The sequence below is a fragment of the Poecile atricapillus genome, chromosome Z (genome assembly GCF_030490865.1).
Source record: "Poecile atricapillus isolate bPoeAtr1 chromosome Z, bPoeAtr1.hap1, whole genome shotgun sequence".
In the NCBI taxonomy this organism is placed as follows: domain Eukaryota; kingdom Metazoa; phylum Chordata; class Aves; order Passeriformes; family Paridae; genus Poecile; species Poecile atricapillus.
In genome coordinates, this window is record NC_081289.1 from 62664739 (window position 1) to 62684704 (window position 19966).

The 19966-nt window shown below is 40.4% G+C and overlaps 1 protein-coding gene across 1 annotated transcript in view; it reads left to right on the plus strand.

Annotated features, from left to right (window-relative positions):
• Positions 1-19966, plus strand: part of LOC131573640 (signal peptide, CUB and EGF-like domain-containing protein 1) — a 199350-nt gene that overhangs the window by 46666 nt on the left and 132718 nt on the right. The window contains exon 4 of the mRNA XM_058827792.1: positions 14351-14485. Coding sequence (XP_058683775.1) covers positions 14351-14485 — 135 coding nt within the window. The remainder of the gene's footprint in view (positions 1-14350; positions 14486-19966) is intronic.

Sequence of the window (19966 nt, forward strand, 5' to 3'; positions counted from 1 at the left end):
CTTAATGTGATATGGCTGTAGTTGGTGTCTTGGTTCAACAAGCTCAGAGATACTGCTTCACCTGATTTATGTTAGTTTTGTGTCTTCTGTTAACTGATTTTAACTGTCTCATAATAGCAAAATTTCTGAGCCAGTGTGGCCTATATTGATGTATACCTTAAGGGAAAAACTATAAAATACATTGAATTTATCAAAGCTTTGGGAGCTGCATTGTGTTTAGTGCTTACTTAAACCAAGGGAGAATGTGTGTTCACCTGAGAGTGCAGGATTCCAGCCTATAATGGGTGCGTCAGGTGTGTATGGCATTCAAACCATCCATAATGGAATGGTGCCTTTTTCTGCCCTAGAAATGACATAGATCCTTGAAACATTGAGTTCATATGGATTACAAAGAGACATCAGACAAGGAAGTCGTCTGATCCCTGATTTCAAAGAGAGTCATTGTAGAGCTATGCTTAGAATGCAGTCAGTTCTTGGCAGTGTTGATTTATGATAAACAATATGATTTAGACAGTCAAGAAACAGCCATCATGAAGAATATCTGCTACATAGTTGCTGACTGTATTAGAAAATAGGACCTAACTCTTTTCCCATAGGAATGAATTCTCGCTTCAAGGTTGGTAGAGAATTTCTTGTTAAGTAGATTTTTAGGGTCTCAGATTTCCATAGTGCCCTGCCTTTGCTGTCTAGTACTCTCCATTAATTTCTACATCTTTACATTATTCTTTTGACTTCAGTGTGCAGTGTGCAAACTTGAAAGTATGGATCAAACTACAAGACCAAGGTAGATGCTTATTTTTACTGCTTTCATTACTTTCTGCAGACTTCAGTTCTTTTTCAAGCATCTCAAAATATTCCCTGTTCCTTACTGGAGTTAGATTAGAGCATAAGAGGTAGTCTTGCATAAAAGAGGAGCAGGAAGGAACATGGAGGAGTTGATGGCAGCATGTTTTAATATGACTTTTTTGATGACTGTAGGTAACATCAAAACAATAATAACAACAATTACTCATTAAAAAGTCACTGGACATACTTTTACAAGAATGATTGGAGAATTTGCAATGTTTGGAATTAAAGCAAAATTTATGATTAAGAGGCCTTATAAGATATGGAAAGAAATTATTAGAAACAATTCATTCGAATCTTCAAAAAGGGCAAGAAGGAAGACCCAGGAAACTACAGGTCGGTCAGCCTCACCATCCCCAGAAAGGTGATAGAGCAGCTCATTTTAGATGAGAATGTGGAGGAAAAGAATCATAAAATCAGAATGGTTTAGGTTGGAAGGGAAGGGACCTTAAAGATCATCCAGTTCCACCACCTGCTATGGGCAGGGACACCTTCCACTATCCCAGGTTGCTCCGAGTCCCACACAACCTGACCTGGAACACTTCCAGGGATGGGCCAGACACAGCTTCTCTGGACAATCTTTGCCAGGGCCTCCCCACTCTCACTGGGAAGAATTTCTTTGTAATTTCAAATCTAAATATACCCTCCTTTAGCTTAAAGCCATTTTCCCTTGTCCCGTCACTGCATGTACTTGCAAAAAGCCCCTCTCTGGCTTTCCTGTAGGCTCACTTCAGCTACTGAAAGGCCACTGTGAGGTCCACCCTTCCCTTTCCCAGGCTGCACAATCCCAATTGTTCCCTCAGCCTTTCCTCCCAGCAGAGCTGCTCCATCCCTCTGATTGCCTTGGTGTCCCTGCTCTGGCCTGGCTGCAGCAGCTCCCTGTCCTTCCTGTGCTGGGCCCAGGGCTGGATGCAGCCCTGCAGGAGGTGCTCAGCAGAGCAGGGCAGAGGGGCAGAATCCCCCTCCCCTGCCACCCTGGGGCTCTGGGTGCTGCCCAGCATAGGGGCATTCTGAGTTGGGGCATGTCCTGCTCTCACCCACAGCACTCCCAGGTCCTTCTGCCAGGGCTGCTCCCTCTGCTCATCCCCACCTGGATCCATCACACACAGGGATGTGCCCAACACAGGGGCAGCACCAGCACTTGGTCTGGTTACACCTCATGAGACTCCCATGGGCCACTGCTTGAGCTTGTCCAAGTCCCTCTGGATTGCCACTGCACCCTCAGCTTGGTGTCATCTGCAAAGCTGCTGAGGGTGCCCTCAATCCCTTTGCTTATGTTGTGGATTCACCAAGGGGAAGTCACGCTTGGCCAGTTGGATAGCCTTCTGTGATGGAATGACAGGCTGGGGAGGAGGGAGAGCAGTGGATGTTCTCTGCCTTGACTTCACAAAGGCTTTTGACACTGTCTCTCACAAGATCCTGGTGGGTGATCTCGGGGTGTGCAGGTTGGCTGAGTGGGCAGTGAGGCACATTGAGAACTGACTGAACAGTAGAGCATCAGTGCAGGGTTTGGCTGGAGATCTATAGCAGTGGTGTCCTCAGGGGTTAGCACTGGCCCCAGTATTATTCAACTTACTCATCAGACCCTGGGTGAAGGGGAGAGCATGTTTCCTGATGATCAAAAACAGTAAGGAGTGTCCTGGCACACCAGAAGGTGCTGCTTGTCATAAAGTTCCTTTACCTTTAAGAAAGTTAAAGTTGCTGGGGTCTCCTGGGAGTCTTTTCTCTTGACCAATTATCGGTCATTGCTGAGAATTGACAGCAGTTTTAGCCATTGAAAAGTAGAATCAACTCGTGAACCCCACCTTAAAGTGTACACCCAGAAGTCTATGGTGCTCCTTTGTTTTCCTGACTGTAAAGCGTGGCGGAGCTCCGGCTGGCCTCCGGTTCCCTGCCCAAGCCATGTGGCCGGGCAGGGGCCGGGCCGGGGCCGAGCCGGGCCCGCCGCGTCTCTCGTCTCCCGGCCGGGAGATGAGGCTTGCCCCGAGCTAGGTCGGGCTGGGCCGGGCTCGGCCCGATCTCTGGTTCAGCTGGAGGTTTTGCTGTAACTACATTCACTAGAAAACTGCTGAGTGAAAGAGGAAAGAAACTCTGAGCCTGCAGCAAGCAAAGACAGAGACCACGCTCTCTGAAAGCAGCTATGAAGAACTTTCCAGCGCAGACGGCTCTAGCTCCTGTTCAGCAGAGATCACCGAACCATCTACAAAAAGCTTGGGCAAGATTTTAACTCTTTCTTATCCAGATGAGACTTGCGGATTAATCTTTTCATCCAGAGAGAGAAAAAGAAAGTGATCAACATGAAAAGAGACTTTATAAACTACTAGTGGCAAGAAAGAAAAGAGACTTCAAGAAAGGTAGAGAATTAAGGAGATGCTTTAATTAAGCTGAAATATCTTTCTGTTAAAACTATGGAAATGGACAATGAAGTCTTGAGAAAAACCCCTTTAATTCATAATAGAGTATGGAGAGGAATAAGGTGTTCAAAGTGTAAATTTAAGTAATAAGTGAAGTAATTGTGGTATAGTGAAGTGCTGAGAAATTTGAAGCCTTGAGAGGCAATGAGAAAAACTGTTTCTTAGTGAAGCTCACAGAAGCAGATGAAGAATACTTTTTTTTGCCTTTGACTAACTTATCCTTAAAAATGCTATCTTCAAACTCATGACCCATAACACATTTTCAGTGATGTAGAATGGGAAGGGTGGGCTTTAATAACAGTAGCTCTGAGCAGCTGATATCAGAGAAACGAGAAACTATAACAAAAATAGTTTTCTTGTGACAAACTTCATAAATTAACAGAAAGGAACTTCTGTTTCTCTACAGAAACTGAGGAAAAAACTATGGAAAGAATTAGAACTGTTTAAACCATCAAAATTATACAGTTTTTGTCTCTGTTGTCATGTAAACAAAAGAATAGTGAGCAGTGAGAAATGAAAAGGTTTTTCTAAAAGTTTATTCTGGTGTTCTTATTCTTGTAGTTTGTCAATAAACTCTTCTTTATTCCTCTTAAGTTTTATGCCTGGTTTGCTCTTATTTTAATCCATATCTCACAGCAAGAAATAAATAATTCCTTTTTTCCCCTTATTGTTAATTACTGGTTTAAAACCACGACATGCTATTCTGTGAAACCCAGACAGGCTGGGGAGCTGGGCAGAAAGGAACCCAGCCAAGTTCAGCAAAAGCAAGGACAGTGTCCTGCACCTGGACAGGAACAATCCTGGGCTCCAGGATGGGCTGGGGTGACCTGCTGGAGAGCAGCTCTGAGGAGAAAGACCTGGGGGTCCTGGCAGTGCCAGCAGGTCAGGGAGTGATCCTGCCCCTCTGCTCAGCCCTGGGAGTCAAATCTGCAGTGCTGTGTCCAGTCCTGTGATCCTCAAGACAGGAGGGACATGGAGCTCCTGGAGTGGGACCAGCAAAGGGCTGTATACATGATGAGGAGACTGGAGCACCTCTCCTGTGAGGAACCAAATGGAATCTGTGGTTTTGTGATAGTCTGAGGGAGCAAGGATTGGTCACCCTGGGGAAGACATGATTGAGTGGGGATCTTATAAATGCATATAAATATCTTCAGAGACAAGGGGCACAAACTGAAACACAGGAAGTCTCCTTCTGAATATAAGGAAAAACTTCTTTACTGTGAGAGTGACAGAGCACTGGAACTGGCTTCCCAGAGAGGTTGTGGAGTCTCCTTCTCTGGAGACATTCAAAACCAACCTGAACACAATCCTGTGCAACCTGCTTCAGGTGCCCCTGCTTCAGCAGGAGTGTTGGGCTAGATGATCTCCAGGGCTTCCTGCCAACCCTATCTGTTCTGTGTTTCTGTAATGAAAATATATTTTGTTAAATAAATGAGTCCATATTGTGCCATAGGATGGAGCAAAAATGTTTGAAAAAGTTGAGAAAATGTTTAAGTACTTGTGTTGTTTGTTTTGGAGGCATAATTAAGAAACTGCTTCTGAAATTAATCAGAAACTCTGTAAAAATTCTGTATGACAGCAGTGAAAGGGGTCTGGGCCCGACTAAGGATTTAGGAGGATTGGATTTGTAGTGTGACCAGTCATGTAGGGCTTGTTAGATAAGATGCTAAGCACTCTGGTCCCAGTGCATCAAAACTTCTATGTGTACAACAGGTACAAGTCATTATATCTTCCTGCCTGTACAACAGCAGTGCTTTCTTAAATAGGCCTGAGAGTGGCTATATGTCACCAAATGTTATTCAGTACTTTTAAAAAAACTCTAAAACTTCTTGTATGAATGTGTTAGGGAAGTCTAAGACACTTGCTTTTAGTCACTTTTAAAATAATTTGGGGAACTTCTACAAACTAAAAAACCTGAGTGGACCAAGGGCTCAGGCTGTTAATGACTGCACATTGAAAGAATGTGAATACTCATTCTTGTGCTCCGAAATTACATGAATACCCCAGGCAAGGACTGAGTTTTGCTTTGAGTAGAGTCCCGCAAGTGTCCACTTCATCATTTCACACAGGCTCTGTGTCTGAGTGGGACCTCAGGGCTTTCAAGTTGCAAAATTTGTCAGTAGATGGTCAGTCTATTTGCCTTAACATGTTAATAGTTTTCCCTCTGATTTAAGGTTCTGCACAACCAGTATTAGATAACTGAGTAGAAGGTAAGAAGGCTTTCAGTGGAATAAGTTTCCCACAGAAAGCTCTATATCATTCCTGTAATTTACAGATTAATTTACATGCAAAAATCTATTGGATTGGGTCCAGCAGAGGGCTGTGGAGGTGATCAGGGGACAAGAACATCTCTCGTATGTGGAGAAAATCCATTTATGTGTTCCCAAGTGCTGTCAAAAAGAATAAGGAGGTCTGGTGAATCTTACAGGAAAGGTTAAGGAGTTAAGGTGGTGGTTTGTTTTGATTTATTTTGGGTTCTTTGTTTGTGTCGGCTTTATACTACCAAGCCAGCTCCAAACCTATTAAATTCATGCCTCCTCTACATAAATATGATATTCCTCAAGTCAGGTTTTTTGATTGCTGCTGCTTTTCCATGGTAATTCCCAGCTCAGGACAAAGCTGGTCCCTCTTTATAAGAGGTGAATGTGGCTGATGTGTCCATCCGTGGAGTTGCTTAGCACTAACACAACTTACTGCAGCTTACATGTTCTAATGGGTGGCTGCTGCTTAGCTGGTGCACAGGTGTCCAACTGTTTTCTTAAACACAGGTAGTCAAGAAACCCAACCAACCAGTCCAGCTTTGTACTGTGTGATAACAGCACAACTGGGTTGAGTGGTAAGCTAATGTTGCCATTTCATATTAAAAAAAAATTGCTACTTGCTGTAAGATCTTAAATATGTTTCAGGTATTTATGTCCAGAGATATCAGAGAAAATATTAAATATTAAATAGTGGGTTTTGTGGCTCATGTTTAGGAGAGTGGAAATGCTGAACTCATTTCCCAGGTGGCAAAAATTCCCATTTTCCCAAATATTTAGTGCCAAAGGAAGCATTCATTCTCTGAAACTATTCAGAAACTGAGACCGTGTTTATAAAACACTTTTCACTCACGGAGATACTTTCAAGAAAAAGTAATTATTTTAATATGACCTACAGGAAGGATTTCAGCACTTACAAAACATTTTCAGCACTTTCCCCAAGAAGTTTAATGAGTAGGTATGTCTGACTAAGCCAATTTACCTGAATAAGCCAATATTTTTCTACTCCTGCTATAGTTCTCATTTCACTGTATTGAAACTTGCTTGAGTGTGCTTGAGACTCTCCCATTTGTTCCACTTTTCATGGACCTCAAGTATTATCCATACAGAGCATAAGAATGACTTCATAGCCTACTGGATGCTGCAGTGCTTGGGTTAAAATCACACATCTGAATCTAGAGAGGCCCCTAACTGTGTTACTGATAGATAACAATGAAAATCTTCAATGTAGCCATTTCCTAGGCTTTTATTACCAGAGCTCAGGAAGGAAGTGCTTCATGTGGTATAGACCTGGAAAATGGAAATTACCAGCTTGGGACAGAGATACTGTCTCATTTTTCATGTCAAGTTTCATGGTTTGTTTAACCTACAGCAAAATCTTTTGCCATTATTGAAACAATAATAACAATACAACAAGAACACCAACAGCACGCAGTTTTGAGTCAAAGCAAACCATATTTTTCTTATCTTGGTAGGGTCTATAAGTAAATGCCAAAGGAAGCAGGTGTAAGCAGTAATTATCCTGGAAGAAGGATAGTTCAGTTCAGCCTGCAGCAGTTAATGATGCAAAGGAAAAAGACAAAGTAAGGGGCATTCTTATAATGGACTAAATAATTGACTTAATTTATCTCAATTTTTTCCTTCAATTGATTTGGACTGCTGCTTGTTTGTATCTGTAATTAGCTTCCCTCCACTAGTTTAGGGAGTAATGTTAATCCAGCATTTACCACTTGGAGTGCCTACATATAATTCCATATGTCAGTGGAAACTGCAGACTTAGACTACTGGGCCTGTGTGTGTCTGTGCCTCACAGAAAGAGCTTCATGCCAAGCTGGAGGCTTCTGGCATTCCCTAGACAGTGGCACAGATGTAAAGAAGTGTGATCGAATTCACACAAAATTGTCTTAAAACCTGAATCAAAAGAGTGGATAACATGAACAAGTAATTGAGCAGGAACTTTGTTGTGTTTAGGCACTGTTGTGAGGAGGCTACCTCTGAAAGGATAGAAGCTAAGAAATCACATTCAGGGACTTGGATGTTTATTTTGGAAGTGCTCAAAGCTGTGAAAAGGGTTTTGGTGTCTTAAGAGAACAGATAGTCATCCCCAGTTGTTTAAGAGAGGAATAAATAAGGGACATCAAGACAGTTGAACTTGATGCAACACCCACACAATATCCATGGGGCTGTTACCCTCAGGTCAGCAAATGGGCAGCAGTCTCAGCAGAGTTAAACTGTGAGTTACACGTGTATTTCCTGGGCTGTACCTGTTTCCTAGAGCAAAGAAGTCTCTTGCATCTTCATTTACACCGTGTTTGTGTACTGTGAAGTGTAAGACATTCCACTGTGTGTCACAAAATAGCCACAGAAAAGATTTGAAGCATCCTTTTTAAGTTGTGCAGGCAAACAAGAAGCCCAGTCAGTGGGTGCTGAGTGGGAGTGGATAGGTGATTGTAGCCCATTAAAAGACTGAATTCTCCAGGACAGATCACAGACATCACTTTAAGTGTTCTATCCTTGTACATAAAAAGAGTGGTTCTAGGGATCAATTAATTAATCAATTATTTTAGAATTATTTAGTATTCATCACCCAAGAGCATTCTTGTTATTGCTTCTTTATGCTTCCAGTCTGTAAAATGTGCTTTACTTTTGGGGAAATGTAGTTTTTCACACTTCTTGTTGGTTTGGGGGGTGTTTTCTATGTCTAGTTCAGTAAACATTGACTACTGTAGGATCCATCTTCTGCAAGTGCATTTTTCCTCACCAAAGGCTCTAGTGAATATTTTTGCAACTGTGGGAGCGAACAAAGCATTGAATTCAAGGCTGTGGTGCTCTTTCTCCTTTTCTTCACCAGATTTTTCAGTTTCTGAAAGGAGGGGACAAAAAGTAGAATCTAGCCTTATATACAAATAACAGAAAATTTACGCCTAGCTTTTAAATTTTTGGTGAAGTCAGATTCCAGATCTGGTGTAGGTAGAAATTGTGCATGGGTAGCAATGTCTCTTGCCTCTAATATTTCTCCCTGCCATGCTCAGATGAAGTCAGTCTAAGGAAGATGGTTTGGCAGCTCTTTCAAATAGCAGTGATTCTTGTTTCCATGGCCCCCTCAGCTGCTGCAAGGGATCACCCTCCCTGCCTTCACAGCATGTCACTGCTTGTAGGAACATTCCATCGGGAGCACCTGCCTGCAGCCTCTGATCTGATACGACTCCTACATGCCAGATTCACTCTGGGCTTACATGGGTATCTTGAGATCCCATCTTCCAAGACACCCACTCCAACAGAGCATCACAGTACTTGGAGGATTAAAGAAGTGAGAAGAGTGTGTTCCAAATGCTGCTGTTATTAAAGGTTAACTCCTAGAAATGAGCACATTTTGTTTTAAACATGATTTACTGTGGTCATTTGAATTGTTTCTGTGATTATCTTATTTGTATATTGCTGTGCTTCAGGGTTCAGAATAGATGACAGAGACAGTACAAGGCTAAGGGGGATTTGTAAGATGAAGAAAAATGCAGAAAAGTAGTGAATGAATATTTACTCTTCCTCACAATAATGGAATCTGGGGGCATTCATCCAGACTATGAAGCAGCATTTTAGAAACAAATGAAAGTATGGAGTATTTATAAAACTGATAATAAAATTAAATCTCATAATTGAATTGCAGAAGTAATTGCCCCATCTTGTTGGGCTCATTGGAGATTAGGGAAATCCATGCAGGAAAGATCCAGTGGGACAGTGGTCTAAGGAGTGATTTAGGAAAGTTGATAGGTATGTTATGGCTGAAACCTGTGAGAACATGTCTGCAATGGTTCTGTTCCATTTTTACAGTCTTCTCCTGAGTACCAGCTACAAGGACAGTGTCAGAGATGCTGGGTAGATGTGATTTTGGATTTTGACTGTAGTAAATCCAGGAGTGTGATTTTTTTAAAATTTTAATTAGACTTTCAGACAGCTTTCTGACTAGAAATATTCAGAATATAATAATTTTAAAATTCCAGAATCAGGCAGTTTTCCATGTTTGCGGTTGCTAATCTTTTCCCATACAAATTAAAAATATCCTAAGTGGTGTTTTGTTGCTAACATCTGAGAAAAGTCTGCAATATTGATATCAGTGCTTCATCTTTCTGTCATGATGTTCTACACTGGTAATATAGGCATCTTAGAGATATCTTCCAAAAGTTTTCAAGAGTAGCTTAGAGGGGAAAAAAATAGCAGGATCATCTCCCTGGATCATGAGTCAAAATCCTGTTTTTAGAAGTCTGGTGCTACAGCAAATGCATTTGACTATGGTTCCCAAATGCTTTGGAGATTTTGAAGACTCAGATTTCTGAGGAGCTTAAGTGTTTATGAAAATGCTGACAAGAAAGAAAAATGTCAGAAGGAAGGAAGAGAAGATCAGGGGAGGAGGAAAACAGTGGACATACTGTTCCTGGCATTGACTCTGTGTAGTTTCCACTTTTGTGTCTTCCTGCTCCTGGTTTTGGTTTCAGGTACCCTTAGCAGACCTTTCTCCCTCCATAGTATCCAAACAGGACACTTCACTGGAAGAGCTTCCCTAGGCCAAACACTTCAGGAAGCTCTGTGCCAAATCAGGGTGAAACACCAGTGAAGTTAATTTGAAAAATTCATCAGATAAATTAAATGAGAAACTGAAAACATTTGTTTATTTAATATATAAAACATTCATCTTTATCAACTGCAGTATTTCCTACCCTTTGATACTGTTCCACATTACCACTCTCCAGAGGATCTCATCTTACTAAGGTACTGAGCACGAGTTTGATTATATGAAGGCAGTGGGCCAAAAAGCTAGAGGTCTTATGCAAATTGAAATTTGCATTCATTTGCATAATGCTTCTGATATATAGATATAGATTAGCTATATATGTATGCATTTATGCAGCGTTTATCTCTCTGTCTCTGTTGAAAGATCCTCCTCCTTTCCCAGCCTTTCCCTGAGCTGGCTCCTGCCCTGGTCCTGGTTGTCCTTGATGAGGACTGGCCACTCGAAAGTCCAGGAGCTCCTCTCCCTGCAAAGATAGGTTTGTCACTGGTCTAAATTCTGTTGCAGCAATTCTTGCTTTTGTGCTGGTTGTCATCTGTGCCGTTTATTTGTGCTGGTAAGGAGCAGCTAAGAGCTGTAGAAATGGAGCTATTTCTAGGTGTTTCCAGCAGCAGTTGTCTTTTGCAAATAGATTCACAGGACAGCTCTTTGTAATGAGCATTACAGAGAATGGCTTAAGGACATGTATTCACTCTCTATTAGTTCTTCCATCCTCTTTTTGAGGATGAGGGTTGGGGAAGCCTTCAGATGGAACAACCATCTGAGCTCAGCTCAGGTGAAAATCTTTCAACCTTATTTTGTGGGTTTGGATTGTGAACACTTGCCGAAATTTTCCTGTATCAGTGGGGTTTTGAGACTCAGCTGGATAACGTACGTTAGGAAACAGCACACTCTCGGGCAGGGAGGCCAAACTGAAACTTTTGTCATAGAAGAAGACTAGGAAATGGATTTGATTTTCCATACACTAGTTCGAAGGAATGGAGTCTTCCCCCTGCTACCTTGAGACTGCTGTGATCAGAGAGACAATCTAATCCTGAATTATTAGTGGTACCTGATTTTGTGCAAATGTTTATGAAAGAAGACCCGTCTATTTGATCTAAAATAAGAGAAAAATTCTGTTTTATTAACAGCAGAGTATTAACCAAGTAAGTTTTGTATTTGTGCTCAATCAGTTTAAAAGTTTTTAATATGGTTTTAGTTGGGCCTTAGAGTAGGTGTTTGAGTGAAAGGATTTTATGCCGTGACTTTTTTCAAATCTCTAGTTCAGCCCTGGGGTGCAGGTATAAACTGTCACACAGACTTATCACCAATTAAAGCTCCTGAGAATCTACCCTCAGTTTTTTTCAAAACAGTGAACAGCCATGTTTGACATGTAGAGAGCCAGCAAAACTGGAGCTAAAAAAGCCTTATTGAAAAACCAACTCCTTATTTTAGTGTTTCTATGGAACTTAATCCCAAAAAATTCAGTCTCATCCATGCTGCACTATCAAGGTTTCCACATTCAGGTGGATAACTTGAGCTGGATTAATGAGAAATGCACAATGAAAAAGAAGAAATAGGCCCTTGGGAAGGTATGTCGCCCTGAAAACTCAGCTTTTGAGCTTGCTAACATACTTTTCTAATGACTTTCCCAGGAGAGTAACTGTAAACATAGATATGTGTACATTCTTTCTGTTACACGTCTTGTGATGGGCATCTCTCATGGCCAGTGCAGTGAGAAAGTGTTATCCTGACCATCCAATCCCTGGCCATGGTAAGAAGCCTATAAATCCTGGGAGGATAAATAAACTCTGCTCTTCTTTTCACCACACCTCGACCTATGTCCATGTGATCTATTCATCTTCAGCGGTAACAAAGGTATTTCATTTGTGAGCTTTGAAAAAAATCAGAGAAAAATTCAAGAATTACTGTGCCAGATCTACCAAACCTTGAGCTTCTTGTAGTCAATGGAGTTCTCTTGCATAACTTAAGAAGACTATTTTATGCTGTTCTCTCAACTGGGTTATTAATAAACTGATAGGCTGATCATAAAGTGACTTTATTGGAAAGAAAGTTTACCAAGTGAAGAATTCAGTAAATATTTTCCAGGCATCCATTTCCAATAAATTGCTTGGTGTGGTGGATAGTAAGCAATACTGCCTTTTAAGACTGCAGTAATGCAAAATGCTCCAAAAAGCCTAACCCTGGTAGGACTGTGACCTGAGAAGAGAACATGTAAATCCTGTACCATCAGGCCAAGATCCATTGCAAGGCATGTAGTACAGAAACAGAGTAGTCCTAGATCCCAGCTGTTTTCTTTCTTCAAGTCCTTCTCATAAATGCATGTTAAAATAATTTTGAGGCAAGTAATTGGACACAATTGGAAGAAATCCCTCATAGAAAAGCTTTTTAAAGAGCTTTGATTGTAATAATTCTAGCATATGGATTTGGGGCTTGGTGGTAAATTGATCTCTTTATGGAAGTGGTAAAACATTAGCATTTGCTATCAAGAGCAGAAAAAAAAAAGCTTAAATCATTGCATTCGTTTCAGATTATTCATCAGAGTTCAAAGGCAACTGCTTGAGTTAATTTGTGTTACCATAAACAGGGCTCTGGGATGACCACATACTTTGGAGCATTATTTGGGGTTTGTGCATGTACCAACTGAGACATTCCTTCAGAAAGCGTTCAGCTAATTTTCCAGAGAGGAGAATCTAGATTCCAGGCTGCTGTTCTGAAGGAGCAAGTTTGATTTGGCACTGATAGGGCAGCAAGGCCTGCTGACTGATAGAGGAAGGGTCTAACCAAGATGTCCTATTTATTTTCCTTCTTACGCAGCGGTAGGCAAGGAAAGTCTTTGCTTCCCCTTTTCCTCAACATTCCAGAAATCTCTGATGAGGATTGTGAAAATGCTCAGATCTGGAAAAGAGTGAGAACTGAAGGTGGGGAGGATTTTGATACAGAGAATTTGCCTCAGTTGAGCTTAACATTTTCTGGTAAATAAAAAGAGGACTGTCTATACACTTGCATTGTAGTTCAAGACAGAATAAGACTGCCTGGTTTCCCTGGGTGCTGCTGTAATTACCCCAGAGCTTTTTTTTTCTGTGAGAAAGAGCTACAACTGCTGTCACACGAAGGTAGCACAAACAGCAGTAGCTGAGCAAGCTGCCAGAGCTCACAGCCAACCCTGCATTCAGAGCTGCCTGGCCTTTCTTGCAACAGGACCAGCAAAAGCAGCTTGGGTTTACCTTAGTGTTGTGGCCAGTCCTGGGGGAATTAATTTCTGCAGAAGCTGTGCCAGCTATTCTGAGGTTTGGAGTATTGTGGATCATTTAGCTTTATTGTGGGTTTTTTGCCCCTTCCAAAAATAAAATGAAATCAAAACACACACCAACTCCATTGTCGACATGTTGGCACATAGAAATAACTTAACTGGCTGAAGAGTCTTCATGGAAAAGGAAAACACTAATTTTTCAGGTAGCAAGAAAAAAGAAAAAAATAAATATGACTCACTTTCATGACCAAAACAAGAGAATTGCAAAGTTGAATGTGGGCCAGACACCTAATAATGGCAGTGGTTTCCCAATGCTGATACCTATGTGTCTGTTAAACACTACAGCATAAAAACAGTTATGCCAAAGAGAAGTGATGGGGGATAGCCCTCAAAACAGCCAGTAGATAATGCTGCCATTATGGTTTTATATATTTGCCTATTAAAATGACAATACAGACATGGAACATTTAGGTTTAAGAAGCCTTCTTTTCACTAAACAATGTTAAATAAACTGACAAAGTAGGGGGTTATGACTCCAGTAATTGAAACATGCTGTTCTGTTCAAGACCAGAACTCTGTAAAGACTCTTTTCACCCAGTAATGCCCTTTGTGTTTGCCTGCTACCCCTGCTAGAAATTACTGTAGACCTGAAGTATGTCTTTCCAAGTAGAGTGCGAATGACAGAGTGCAACAGCACACTTGGCAGATGGGGTCACAGCTTTTTTAGGTTGTTCATGTTCATTGTGCATTGGAAATCAACTTGCAGTTCAGAATACATGAAGACATAGGGGGATTCTTCTCCCCACTGTTTGAGGTTTTGTTTTGGCATTTTTTTTCATGTTAACTTTAAGCCTAGGATGCAGGAAAAATAATTAGAGGGATTAATTTGGATTAACTGATTTGGGTAATCTTCATTAGCTTAATTTATGTTTCTTTTTGTGTGTTCCTCACTCTTCTAGATTTATATTCTGAATTTGTACATTATATTGAATTTCTTTTTCCTTCTGTCTTCTAGATGTTGATGAGTGTATGGATAACAATGGAGGGTGCCAGCAGATCTGTGTAAATACTATGGGCAGCTATGAATGTCAGTGCAAAGAGGGCTTTTTCCTGAGTGATAACCAGCACACCTGCATTCATCGCTCCGTTGGTAAGTTTTCAGTGTGTAAAACGTGCTCTTTAGAATAACCCTGTTCACTCAGAAAAGCTGAAACAGTTTGGGGTTTGTTGGGATTTTTGTTTTTTAATCTCCACAGCTCCCAAAATAATTTTACTAGTTGGTTCAAATTGATTGATTCCTCTGCTACCCAAACTTGTAGCAGAGCCATAAATAAGACAAAGAAACAGGCTTTGGTTTGACACACAAATTATACTTGGTTCACACAGCAGACTCTTTGTGCAGGCAGAGACAGATTTTCAAATGGTAACTTTCTGCTTCTGAGTTTCCGGAAATTAAAAATCTGTCTATTTTATTATCTGTACACCATTGGATAATGGTGTACCTGTGTTTTACTTCAGAAAGCACAGTATCTTAAATCCAGATGAGCAGCTTGTTAATTCCGTAAATTACACAGTTTATGGGGGGGTTTGCCAGTTTTGTAGCTCATTATTTCATTGCAGACTGATCATGGCTGATACTATATTGACACAGGATTTTCCTTTGGTTCAGTACCCTATCCTAGGGTGGATTAAAAAACAGTTTCTCTGTTGCCTATGCACAAGCAATAGAAACAAGGAATCCCTGCAGAACTAATCCTTGTCTGCTGCTGTTTTGGACTAGAATAAGCAGCTCTCCCTTTTCTATAGATGTCAGACATGGAAGGCAAGTTTGAGTGGAAAGGGAGAAAAGAAAACAACATAGCTATAAATCTTTGCAATTAAGTGGACTCTCTAAGTTTTCATTCGGGCTTCTGTGACCCTGGCATCAGTGGGAATATATGCTAGCAAACTCATTTACCAATGAGCAATACAGAGCAATGAATTAGCAAGATGAGACTGGTGATCAACAGTGTAAGCAGGCTGTAAATTTCAACAGGCCACACAGATGCTTCTGAACTATTTTCAAGTGACTAATACTAACCAGAAAATTATACTTGAACACAGAGTATGAGTTTAGTCGTTCTGTTGATAAGAAAGCAAAACGTCACAATTTTGCTGCAATGCAGCATCTCAGAAATGTAGATGTATTTCTGGCACTGTGTGTCTGCTTAAATAGAATTGTAATGACAAGTAATGATTTTGACTTTCAGAATTGTGAAACTATGGAATATATTGACAGGTCCACTTTTTAGCATGATTATTAAGTTTTAAGTATTTTGATTATGACAAGAATATGCAGTTAAGCTACATGAACCAGTATGTGTTTGAGGTTGTTATCTAATAGGTTTTTAATCGTTCTTTAAACCTAAATTGTCCAGATTTCTGTCCACCATAAAGTAACCCTGACACAAAGATATCCAACAGAGCAAGGAATAGTAGCTGGAGGCTTAATGAAAAGCACTTGCAGAGTACTGTGCTACAATCATTATTTCAATTCGCACATTATAAAATTTCCCAGCTGTAATAAAAAAAGAATTTAGTTATCTGAGATGGAAACTAATGAAATAAATTAAAAATTAGTCTCTAAAGGCAAAAGTTTATTCTAAGGAATAGTTTAATTGGGGTAAAAAGGTATGTTTTTATGGCAATGAGGATTCCTAGTTTGTCAGAAAGTCTAGGGGAGTGGATTTGAATACTGACTGCTGTGGGCACATAATAAATATGCATGGAAAATATATTTGTGTTAACTTGTTTACAAAGAAAATGTCATACAAAACATGGATGTTCAATTTGAAGCAATGTGTTTAAATTATTTTAGATCTGAAAAAAACCAAGCAAACTACCAAATAGACTAGTGGGGATTGCAGTATGTTTTACAAACAAATGGTTTGCAGCTTTTCTGAAGTAAAGTGTCAATTTACAATAACAGCAAACATTATTCTGCGGTGTCATGAGCCTCACAGAAATACATCAGGTGGGTATGCCAGAGGAAGGAACTAAGATGAAATGATCTCTTTCACCTTCTTCTCAGAGGTGACTGAACTGCAAGCAGTAAACATGCATAGTGAGAAAGCAAATGGCTTTTTTAATATCCATGTTTACTCGCTTTCATAGGTATCACTTGTAAACGCTGATACAGAAACTGTTGGAACACAAATATACACATCAACATATTTATCCAGATTGGTGCCCAGGGCTATATGGTGACTCTGCCTCTGTTGGTAAACAGGGCTGGAGTGGACAAAGGCACACCATGCAGCCAGCACTGCAATCCAAACACAAAGGCACTGATTTGCCAAAGGTCTTTAGCAAGTTTGTTGACTTTGCACATAATGAGATCCATTCATTGTAGGACGGGTGCATTTCTATCTCTGTAAAATGCATGTGCAGTAACAGAATGTTGGTGTCCTCGACATTACCTGAAGTCTCTCCAAGAACTCAGCTAGTCTAAAACCATCAGCCACAAGGCTCTTCATGCAGTTTGCTGCCACCTTTTCCCTCCTGTTTTCAAACACCTTGGGAAAAAATGAAGAAGCATTGCAAGGTGCTTAGGACATGATTGGAGTTGGGATGAGTTCAGAAGGGAGGGAGCAGCACCAAGCCTAAGGATGCACTGCCTACAGGCCCAGCTCACCTGTCTCAGACACCAGCAGAGCTGGTGCTGATCACCAGCACATTCAAGTAATGGGATGGTTTCTCCCCTTAAAAAGGACTTTGGGTATTGAGAGTTGAGCAGAAGAAGGAATACATCCCTTTTTGCACTTACCAGGCAAAGGAATGTTATCTTCTGATAAGAGATATCCTCCTTAAAATTGCTGGCTGCCCTGTGAATTTTCTCAGCTTCCAGAGATGCACTGTGCTTGTCCCAGTGTTTTTGGGGTGATTTGTGTAACCGTGCTCCTACCCACAAGTTGTGGTTAAAAGCCATATTGGGGTTCATGACTGGGGGCTTATGTTCTTGTTTCTCAAATGACATGTTGGCTTGCCATCCAGAAGTGTTATTATTTCTTGTAGACAAAAAGTATAAATGATCCACAGATAATAATTTTGTACTAGTGGGAGGTCAGGCTGACATTAAAGTCAGAGCAAACCCTGATGTCCCAGCATTTGCACTATTTCACTTCATTACAGGCCTACTTATTTTTTATGTTTAGTCCCAGTGTCTTTTGGAAGGATAATCTGCCCAAGACAACTTACCTCATTTATTTTTGCATAAAACTTAATTTCGCTTTGCTGAGTCAGATTCAGTGCTGGTTTACTCACAGTAATGATGGCAAGAACAGGGACAGATAATGGGAAGAATAAATTGTAGAATAATTGTAGAAGTTATGGAGAACTTAACAGTTGTTTATCTTTGTATATCTTAATTGCATGAGTGGATATGAACAGTGGGAATTATAGCAGAGACAAGGTTGTGTTTGTTTCCTCATGACTTACAGAGAAACCTGAATAAAACAGCTGTTACTGTATCATCTCCAGCTCCAGAGGGAGCATGTGTTTAATAAATGCGGAGATTGCTATCATATACTACTGCTCTGACTGAGTCAGGTTAGTGGGTTACAGCATGTTTTCAATGAATTTGATGATGAGACAAAAGCCCTAATTTGATGAAGCCTTGGGGCAGATCCTTAAAGTCCTAATTTAGTAAAGCTGGTGAAAAATCTAAATTGTGCTTAAAAAGTATCAAAATAGACATAGTGCCTACAGATTGACGGACAAAACAGACAGAGAGACAGAGTGCCTGTCTCTCTGCTGAAGCTCAGAGTGAACTCAGTGAAGGGTAGGGTGCATCCTATTAGGTTTACAACTTACAAAAGGTATTGTGGGAAGGAGCCCTGGCTTCAAACTGCCTCACCTACCCAAATTCCCAGCTGAGTCCCACCTCCAGGGGCAAGCACAGAGGGTTTTTGCCTACAAGCAATGTACTTCAGGAGCTCTGTGGCTGGGAATACTTCAGCCCCTTTAGATTCCATCCCCTGAATGTCTACATCTAGCATACCTATATTAATGCTTTTATGTCTGCTCATCATTCACTGCCAATGTTTTTATACAGCAAGCACCAAGTAAGCTGAAAAGGCAGGTGAATTATGAGCAGCAATTACATATGGAGATGAGAAGAGGTGGAGAAATACCAGATTATAGAAGGCTGAAATTGTGGTGGTCTCATCAAGTGGTGAAAAAGCTTTTTACACAGTTGTCACTGTCATTTTACGCCTGTTAAAGAAACACTTAGCAAGGAAATGTTTTTTCACCTCCCTTTATGCTATTAGCCTTAGCAGAGTTAGGGAATTTGACATAAAGTCAAGCAACCACAATTTAGCAGGATTCTCAAAAACAGCTTGTCTCTTTCTGTACTCAAAGTGTGTAGGTTTAGACCCAGAGGGAAAAGAAATGTGCCAAGCCACATTGTCTTGCAGTTGCTAAATAAGCCTGTGGAATGTCTTACCATGCTTTTGCTGATATACAGAAACTTATTAAACTTGATTGTGTGTTAAACCCTTGTTAATTTTGCAGTAGTAGAATAGGAGTCCACTAGTCAGCTGACATCAAACTACTGAGTTTCATCTTCTGAGGATTATAAAGCCACCTTTGTTCAATTTTTTTCCTTACTATTTTCCTTGATTTATTTTTATTCTTCGTGTGTTTTCTTAGTTCAGTGGGATTTTGCAGTGGTAGAATAATGTGTTAGGACTTCCTGGGAGGAAGCACCGTCCCCAGTCACTGGGGACTCAGTTGGGCACTCAGTTGGGATTCTGGGATTCTTTATTCCCATCTCTGGTGGTTATTCCTTGTGGGACTCTGGGCAAGAAGGTCATTGTGACTCAGAATTTCTGCAGAGCACTTTAGAGGAAAGAGGTGTTTTTTCTACAGAAAGCACAATAATCTATTAATATTTAAATTCATGTGGAAGGGTGACTTTAAATAATTAAGTGTTGCCAGCACTGTTCCAGACTTTATGAAGTACAAGTTTGAGTTTTTCATCTCAACTATGAAAGCTCTTCCATGATGATGTAACCAGTTAAATTAGTCCACTACCTGAACATGCTTCACCATGGCTACCCTGAGTGCAGACATCCCATTCACAGAATAATCCTATTTTTCTTTTTCAGTTGGAATCCTAATATGATTGTAAAGAAATACATGTAAAGCAAATTTTGGAAAGGAAATAAGTGCATAGATAAAATAAGAAAACATTTCAAGCAGCAGCAGTTTTATCTGCACGAACATAGTGTGATCTTGGAACCCTTCTCCTAAAACTGCACACATTATGATCAAAGTATAATAGAAACTTGTCTCTTTATATATTCCAATGGTACATTTAGAATAAAATATTTAATTATTTTTTTTTCATAGAATATAGGAGATATAGATATAGAAAAGCTATTCTAAATCTCAGTGGGTCCTGTTAGGAATGTATAACTTTTTAAAAATGTGTATAACCCACAAAATTGCTGTTCTAGGAGTCTTGTTTGCTCCAGCAGCCTGTGTGAAGGGCACCTTGCATTTTCTTTTTCTATTCCTCTGAAACAGAAAGAGTTTTTAGTTTGTCTGGAAGGAAGATGCAACAGGTGAAAATACCTGGGTATGAGTA